This window comes from Accipiter gentilis, chromosome 10 (genome assembly GCF_929443795.1).
Source record: "Accipiter gentilis chromosome 10, bAccGen1.1, whole genome shotgun sequence".
In the NCBI taxonomy this organism is placed as follows: Eukaryota; Metazoa; Chordata; class Aves; order Accipitriformes; family Accipitridae; genus Astur; species Astur gentilis.
The window spans coordinates 39167564-39176091 of NC_064889.1; the positions used below are offsets into that span (position 1 = coordinate 39167564).

An 8528-nucleotide genomic window follows, 5' to 3' on the forward strand; every position below is an offset into this window, starting at 1 on the left:
GCCCCCATTTCGCACCGTGGCAAGGGCGAGCAGGGAGAGCGTTTCTCTGGACGGGGAGACAGCGCCAGCTTCAACTTGGGTTTCTCACCGACCCGGGGGGGGGGGGGGGGGGCGGAAAAACCGCTTTGTGCCAGGGCACGGAGACGCCGCCGGCCCGGCGTGAGGTCAGAGGGGACGGGGTGACATCACAGCACCCGTCAAACCCGGGGGGGTCGGCCCGCCTGCAGCAGGAGGAGAAGCACGCAGGCTTTAGGAAGGAGCAAACTTCATCAGGTGCCAAAGGGGGAGCCGGATCCACCCCCACCCCCCCAGCTCCCACAAAATATCGGTCAAACATAACTTATTTTGGCACGAGGGCTCTGCCGCGCATCGGTACTGTATTTGTAAGGTTGGAGGGAAAAACCTCCCCAAACATCCCACACGGGTTTATTCCCTTCGCTACCGAAACTCCTTCGCGCTCTGCTCGGAGGCTTGGAAAGGTTGTTTCCTAAAAACCGGTGATTTGATTTAGCACAAGGCAGAAAAAAGCCATCAAACGAGGACTATAATCCGCGCGCGTCTTGCTAAAAATCTTTCCTGATATCTGAGCTTGCCACTTAACGATAAAACAACGTTAATTCTTTAAAAAAGAAAAGAAAACTTCCATCCTGACATAAAAGCAGCAACAGCTTGTCGCTTTAAAGGAAACTTCTAACCTTGCAAAATGACTGTGATTAATCAACTTGTCCATATCATCTAAATAGCCCATGGAACAGAAATTAAAAATAATAATTCAGAAATTATAAAATTACACGTGATAACATAACTGGAAAGCTCTTTTCCATTTCTCTTTTGTTTATTGTTCAAACTTGTCAAACCACTTTCTTTTGTTAAAACAGATTCTTTTGTAATGAAAAGGCAGAGTCCCTTTCAGCAGATGGACTTTCAGAATGAAAAATGTTCTAATTATTACACTTTTCATTAAATCAATTATCCTCCCAAATTGTTTTTGTGTTTATCTCTGCCAATCAGCAGTAAAGCCACGGAACAATCTGTTGTCACCATATTTTTCTCCTCCAGGTACATTTGTTCAGATTTTTGCTACAGCAGCTCCAGCTGAGATAAGAACAATCTACTGCCAGAGTTTTCTTTGATGTTCTTATAGCAAATACATACATTAAAAGAGATTTGTCGAGCTGAATTCCACTCGTGCACTAGCCTAGAGCTGAAATTGCCAAGGGAAAACGTTTCAAAATTATCTCCTTTAACGTTTACCGTGTTTACCTTTTCCCCTGCAAATAACAATACAAAATTCAGCATATCTTCTCCTGGACTACTGCGCGTTTAGCAAAGGAAGGACACATAACGCCGTGAAAACCGTCTTTGCTGTCGCAGGCGTAAGAAACCCCAAATGCTCAGGAAGAAAAACCACCCTCTGCTCGCAGTCCCCCTCCTCTTTCAGACAAAGGCTCTGGAAACAGGACAGCCACTTACCTTTAAACTCACCCAAAGAAAACTACTTTCCAAAAGTTTGCAAGCCAAAAAAAAAAAAAAAAAATAATAATAATCTCAGGGAAAGATAGCAAAAGACAACCAGGGTCTACCAGGGAGATTGCTTTTCAAATGCATTTATTCAGAGCTCCTTCCCCCGCTGCCTTTTTCTTTTTTTTTTTTTTTTTTTTGACTTTTTTTTATGTGCCATTTCCAATACCTTTAAAACGCACTTATTAACGGAACGGTGATAATTGCAATAAGGGTTCCGCACCAGGCTGCGGCTACCGAGCCGGCCGCTGCCCCGAGGACCGTCCAACAGGACAAAGGCTGCAAATCAAAGCAGCAAATTAAAACGGCTTCGATAAAGCACCAACTTTAACGCTCGAGTTGAAATGAAAAATTATGGACTGCCTATTTTGTAAAGGGAGAACGGGTTGAAGGTCTCTCCCCCCCGAAACACGCTCGTGGAGCCGAGCGTGCGGGGAGGGACGCGGGGGCCGGAGGGCAGCTTGCCTTGTCATCTGGGCTGAAATTCAGTTCTCACCGACCCCCCCCTCTCCTTTAAACCTTAAAAGACGAAATCTGCTTTATTGTCTACCTAGGTAATGACTTCTCTCTCCTGCCAGCATCCCCGAGGTTTAATTCTTACGCGCACGGCAAAGCAGTTCGCTAATAAAACACGATTCACTATCAAGAGAAATAGTTGCATTTATCTAGCGATGACCCCGGAAAGCTCCCAGCGCTCGTTTCTTTGCTTTTTGTTTTGATGACAACAGTGGGGCAACTCGGCAAAACTTTTTTTTTTCTTTTTTTTTTTTTTTTTTTTTTTTGGGGGGAGTGCAACCCTCTTTCCCCTTCCAGAGCTCCAGCACGGGTGACACCGAGCCGCGGAGCGGAGCCCGGTCCGCTGCCACCCCCCCCCCGCCGTGGGACAGCGTGGGGGCCACCGGGTTTAATGAAATAAAACAATAAATAAAATTAAATTAAAAAAAAAAAGGGGGGGGGTATGATATCGCGGGATGGGAGGGCCGCGGGGAAACGGCCCCCCCCCCCAAAAAAAAATAAAAAGAAAGAAAAAGTAATAAAGTGGGGTTGGGGTATTTTAGGTTTCACGCCCCCCCCCCGCGGAGGGGCGCGGACATCCCCCCCCGCCCCGCGCTCCCCGCCCCCGCCGCGCCGTTCCTGGGCTTTTGGCGCCCCCTCTGGACGGCCGCGCGCACCGCCCCCCCCCCCCCCCAAAAAAAAAAAAAAACCCCAAAGCCACCCACCCCCTCCGCGCCCGCGGAGAGCTCGCCCCCCAAAACTCGTTCCGGGAATTCCCCCCCCCCCCAAAAAAAAAAAAAAAAAATTAAAATTAAAAAATAAAAATAAAATAGGGAGGCTGGGGTCCGCCGGCGCTCCGCACCCGCGCAAAAGGCGCTCGCTGCTCCGCGACCCCCCCCCCCAAAAAAAAAAAAAAAAGAAAAAAAAAAAAAAAACCAACCCAAAAACTTAACTTTCCTCCCCCCCTCCCCTGCGCGGCGCTGAGCGCCTCTACGCGCCCCGCCAAGACCCCGCCCCTCCTCCGGGGCGTTAACCAATAGCGTTCGCGCCAGCCCCCGGGGGCCGGCCTCCCATTGGCGGAAAGCTCCCGAACCGAAATCGCCGCGGAGAGTATTTATTCCCGCGCCGCGGCGCGGGCCGCAGAGCCGCGCTGGAGACCGGCGGGGCGCGCCCGGCTTCGCGCTGCCCAACCGACGGCCACCCACCCACCCACACCCACCCACCCACTCGCCCCCACGGTCCCGCTCTGCCCGACCGACCCCGGCCTCCCGCCACCGCCGCTCCGGGGTTTTTTGGGGGTTTTGGGGTGGTTTTTTTTTTTTTCTCCTCCCCCGACCCTCCTGCCGTCCTTTTCTCTCCTGCAACTTGCAAAAGTTTCTTCCCCTCCTGCCTTGGGGCTTTGGGTGGTTGATATTTTTTTCTTTTGGGGGTGTTTTCGGGGTTTTTTTGACTTAAGAGGGGTAGGGAGAAATAACAATAATAAAACTTTTGCAAACTTTTTCCAGCTCTCCCCCTCTTTCTTCCCCAGCCCGGCTTCAAGCTGGTGGAGACTTCGCCTCTCCTAGTTTTACTTTTTTTAACCCTTCCCTGCCCCTTAGCCACCTGATTTTTTTTTATTTTTTTTTTTACTTTTTATTTTTTTTCACCCCCCGGTTCCCCCCTCTGCCACTTTCTCGCATGAATCTCCTAGACCCCTTCATGAAAATGACAGAAGAACAGGACAAATGTATCTCCGACGCCCCCAGCCCCACCATGTCGGATGATTCCGCCGGGTCTCCCTGTCCCTCTGGATCCGGTTCGGACACGGAGAACACCAGACCCCAAGAAAACACCTTCCCCAAGGGTGACCCGGACCTGAAGAAGGAGAGCGACGAGGACAAGTTCCCGGTGTGCATCCGAGAGGCGGTGAGCCAAGTGCTCAAGGGTTACGACTGGACCCTGGTCCCCATGCCGGTCCGGGTGAACGGATCCAGCAAAAACAAGCCCCACGTGAAGAGACCCATGAACGCCTTCATGGTGTGGGCACAGGCGGCCCGAAGGAAACTGGCCGACCAGTACCCGCATCTGCACAACGCCGAGCTCAGCAAAACCCTGGGCAAGCTCTGGAGGTGAGCGGGGAGGCCGAGTCGGGGTCAGCGAAAAGGGGGAAAACTGGGGATGCTGGGGAGGGAGGCTGGAGCCTGCAAAATTCGCTCTAACCTCTACCAGCGGTCAGAGGAGGGAGAGGATGGTTTCGAGCCCGGAAAACTTAACGAAAACTTTTGCGTGTGCCGGCAAACTTGTTTTGGCGCGGGAGAAGGCAAGAATAGTAGGGGAAAAGTGGGAAAAGTAGTTCCCTCTGGCTGCCTTCTGGGCTTGCAAGTGGTTTCTTTCCCTTGAGCCACGGCCCGGGTGGAAGCTGACCCCAGTGGGCAGGAGGGGGCCGTGGGGGGGGCTAACAGAGCCCCCCCGGCCGGGCGAGCGGGGCCTGCCTTGGCGTTTGTTTGTTTGTACTCTTGGCCAGAGGAAATGATGGTTTTCTGGATTGCATCAGCTTGGCCCCGGGAGGAGAAGCGATGCGGGGCAAGGAATGGGGGGGGGGGGTTGGTTTGGGGGGGGGGGCAGAAGCCGGGCGCAGGGCGAGCGCCCGCGATGCTGTGCCAAGCCCTGGGTGGGTGGGTGGGTGCGATGAGTGGTGCATGGCTGGGTGCCCTCCGACTTCCAAAATAAGGCAGGGAGGGGAGAAAAACAGAAGGAAAGTGAGTCACCTGGCCGCCTCTTACTCTGTGACTGCAGAAGGGGTGGAGGGCGCGGGGTGGGGGGGGGGGGGGAGTGGAAATCCTAAATTTGCGGCTGCTCTTGAGGCAGGGAGGGGAAAGGAGTGAGCAAACCTGGCCCTGGCAGGCAGCGACGGGGCCGTCACCTAAAGCACCCCAGGACGGGACGGGGAGGGCCAGACCCTGCCGGGACTCTCGCACCTCATGTTCAGCCACCGAAACAATCCGGGGGGGGGGGGGGGGGGGGGGGGGGGGAGCAAGAATGGGGGGGGGTGACAGCCAGCGTGTGCCCCAGCCAGGGCGTTCGGTGTCGTGGGGGGCTTCGCATTGCCATTCGGGGGGGATCCCTGGGAGAGATTGAGGCTGGGGGCAGTCGCTCATGCCCCCCCCCACCCCGTGAGCTGCAGCCGTGTCCGTCCCCCCCCTGCAGGCTTCTGAACGAGAGCGAGAAACGTCCCTTCGTGGAAGAGGCCGAGCGGCTGCGGGTGCAGCACAAGAAAGACCATCCCGACTACAAGTACCAGCCGCGGCGGCGAAAGTCGGTGAAGAACGGGCAGTCGGAGCAGGAGGAAGGCTCCGAGCAAACCCACATCTCCCCCAACGCCATCTTCAAGGCGCTGCAGGCAGACTCCCCGCAGTCGTCCTCCAGCATCAGCGAGGTGCACTCCCCCGGGGAGCACTCGGGTGGGTACCGGCAAGTTTTTTGGCAGGGTGTGGTTTTTTTGGGGGGGCGGGGGGGAGGGTGGTAAGTTACGGCTACCTACAAAAAGTTGCGTTCCAAAGCAGGCTGAAATTGGGATTGGGTAAGTGGGGGGGGGAAGGAGGGAGACCCAGAAATGCAGTGAGAAGGGGACAACAGGGGCAGAGCTGCCCACGAGCTTTGCCCGTAGCAACCCCTCTGCCCAGCAGAAATATAAACTCATACTTTTTTTGGGGGGGGGGGGCGGAAATAAATAAAAAAATAAACCAAAAGATGGCTCCGCTCTCGCGGCTCACGTCTAAAAGGCTTGGTAACTTTACCCGGCGCAACAGATCGGCGCTGATGGGGCTCGCGTCTGCGTTCCTCGCACCTGGGGATGTTTGCGTTCCCCGCCGCAACCGCTGGCAGAAGCGACGCGCTGTTATCCGCCCGGCCGCGGGTTAACTATTAACGGCGTTATCGGGGAGCCGCGGGGGTGACACGCCCCCCCCCTTGACGCCCGTGGCCTCTTTTTTTTTTTTTTTTTTTTCTTTTCTCCTTCCTCCCACAGGGCAATCGCAGGGCCCCCCCCACGCCCCCCACCACCCCCAAGACGGACGCGCAGCCGGGCAAGCAGGACCTGAAGCGGGAGGGTCGCCCTCTGCAAGAAGGCGGCCGACAGCCGCCCCACATCGATTTCCGAGACGTGGACATCGGCGAGCTCAGCAGCGACGTCATCTCCAACATCGAGACCTTTGACGTCAACGAGTTCGATCAGTACCTTCCCCCTAACGGTCACCCGGGGGTCCCGGTTACCCACGGGCAAACCGGTCAGGTCACCTACACCGGCAGTTACGGCATCAGCAGCACGGCGGGTTCGCAAACCGGCGCCGGCCACGTCTGGATGTCCAAGCAACAGCCGCAGCCGCAACCGCCGCCGCCGCAACCGCCGCAGCCGCCGGCGCAGCACGGGTTGCCGGCGCTGAGCGGGGAGCAGGGTCAGGCGCAGCAGAGGACGCACATCAAGACGGAGCAGCTCAGCCCCAGCCACTACAGCGAGCAGCAGCAGCACTCGCCGCAGCAGCTCAACTACAGCTCCTTCAACCTCCAGCACTACGGCTCCTCCTACCCCACCATCACCCGCTCCCAGTACGACTACACCGACCACCAGAACTCCAGCTCCTACTACAGCCACGCCGCCGGCCAGAGCAGCAGCCTCTACTCCACCTTCACCTACATGAACCCCACGCAGCGCCCCATGTACACCCCCATCGCAGACACTTCGGGGGTCCCCTCCATCCCCCAGACCCACAGCCCGCAGCACTGGGAACAGCCCGTCTACACACAGCTCACCAGACCCTAAAAAAAGCCTTTTTTTTTTTTTTTTTCCCAAGAAAAAAAAAAAAAAAGAAAAAAGAAACTAAAAAAAAAAAATAATCAAAAAAGCACGAAAGAAGCAACAAGAAGAACGGAGAACTTCCTCAGACTTTCTCCTTCTTCGAAATTAAAATAATAATTAAAAAAAAAAAAGACGCTAAAGTTAAAGCTGGCAGGGAGGAGAGAGCGCCTCGAGCCTTCTGCACTACAGCATCCTCCAGGAAGTGGCCAGACCGCTCCGAGAACCGGCAAAACTCGGGACAGACTTTCCAAGGACTGGACTTTAACTCAGCTTCCAGGGCGCGGCATGGAGATGAGATTTCTAACCAACCAGCTCAGCTGTCTGTTCTCTGGACTTTTGTAATGATTTTTTTTTTTTAGCAGTAATTAAAAAAAAAAAAGAAAAAGAAAAAAAAAGGGGGGGGGGAAAAAAGAGAAAACTCAGAGTCCTCTGTGAGGAATATTCTCTATTTTAAATATTTTTTAGTATGTACTGTGTATGATTCGTTACCAATTTGAGGGGATTTATATTTTTTAGAGATTTTTTTTAAATGCTCTTATTTTTCCAACAGCTAAAAAATGACACTTAGTGGAGCAGTCCTAGGTTTTCTTGCAGTCAGAGGTATTTTTGTATAGATAAGCGTCTTTTTCTCTAAAAATAAAAATAAAAAAGCAAAACGGCATGCTTTTAACTTGGAACAAAGCTCTGTTAAGTGGCCAGCATCAGGCTGAGCGATGGTCAGCTCTGCAGCGCGGGAGACGCGAGCTGAGATTGCGCGGGGACGAGCATGGGAGAGGCTTTATTTTTCTAACTAATAGCAAAACCAGCCAGGAGGAGATTTTAACTTTATTTTTTAATAACCTTGAGCCTTAAGAAAGAAAAACAAAAAGATTTAAAAAAAAAAAACAAACCAAAACAGCAAAAAGTGCTGTTGAGAAGCCTTAAAAGCAGCCCTGTGATAATCACTTGTCCCCAGCTCTGCCCATCCCTGGGGCTGGGGGGGGCAGAGCTCGACCCCCTCCACCCCCTCCAGTCCAGCCCAGGCCTGATGCAAAACCCATCCAGGGGCTCCTCTCTGCTTGCGGGACATCACAGATACTTTAAATTATTTATTTTGTGAGAAGAGCAGTTTTAAATCACAATTTTCTTTTTTTTTTTTTTTTTTTTTTTTAAATCTCCCTCCTATTTTTAAGTCCTTTCAAAAGCGATTGCATTTGTCGGAGCATTATTTGGAAGGTAACCGTGCCTGTTAAATTATGGTCGAAACTGTAACCAGTCCTTTATTTATCTCTTTAATTCTTTTTTATTATTATTATTATTATTCTTTTTGGAATCTGTGTCCTGGGTTTGTACAAACTTGTGCTCTTCCTTTTTTCTTTTGTCTTAAGGATAAACTGGAAAAAAAAAATTTGTACAAACTAAAGATTGCAAATGTAGCGTATCACTGAATCATTTGCCTTGTTTTCTGCCTCAGCTCTCTGGGACACACGAGCTCGTGCGAGGACGAGACCCAACGCCCCGGCCGTGCCGCAGGGGCGGCACCGTTTTAGCCTTCCACCCCCAAAACTGGCTTGAGGTGGGGACACTGACTTTGGTGAAGCTGTGGCTGAACAGTTAAGGATTGCTTTTTAAAAAAGACAGCAAACTTTTTTTATTTAAAAAAATGATATATTTGTTAACTTTTTTTTTTTTTAGGGAT

At 52.4% G+C, this 8528-nt stretch overlaps 1 protein-coding gene across 2 annotated transcripts; it reads left to right on the plus strand.

Moving 5' to 3' along the window:
• Nucleotides 1–3489: 3489 nt before the first annotated feature.
• On the plus strand, nt 3490–7251 carry SOX9 (SRY-box transcription factor 9). Of its 2 annotated transcripts, XM_049812843.1 has the most exons (4): nt 3490–4124; nt 5203–5431; nt 5597–5611; nt 6017–7251. In XM_049812843.1, exons 1-4 carry the CDS (start codon nt 3694–3696, stop codon nt 6812–6814), a joined length of 1473 nt encoding a protein of 490 aa, XP_049668800.1. In that variant the 5' UTR covers nt 3490–3693; the 3' UTR covers nt 6815–7251. The 2 variants fall into 2 exon arrangements, with proteins under 2 accessions (XP_049668800.1, XP_049668799.1); XM_049812842.1 differs by lacking the exon at nt 5597–5611 and having other exon boundaries at nt 5203–5466; nt 6034–7251.
• The last annotated feature ends 1277 nt before the right edge of the window (nt 7252–8528 follow it).

Bases quoted from the DNA above. Each gene is read 5' to 3' on its own strand.
- SOX9 (XM_049812842.1), top strand. From the start codon at position 3,694: ATGAATCTCCTAGACCCCTTCATGAAAATGACAGAAGAACAGGACAAA. The intron at 4,125-5,202 runs GTGAGCGGGGAG...CCCCCCCTGCAG, and splicing joins ACCCTGGGCAAGCTCTGGAG to GCTTCTGAACGAGAGCGAGA. The intron at 5,467-6,033 runs GCAAGTTTTTTG...GGGCAATCGCAG, and splicing joins GAGCACTCGGGTGGGTACCG to GGCCCCCCCCACGCCCCCCA.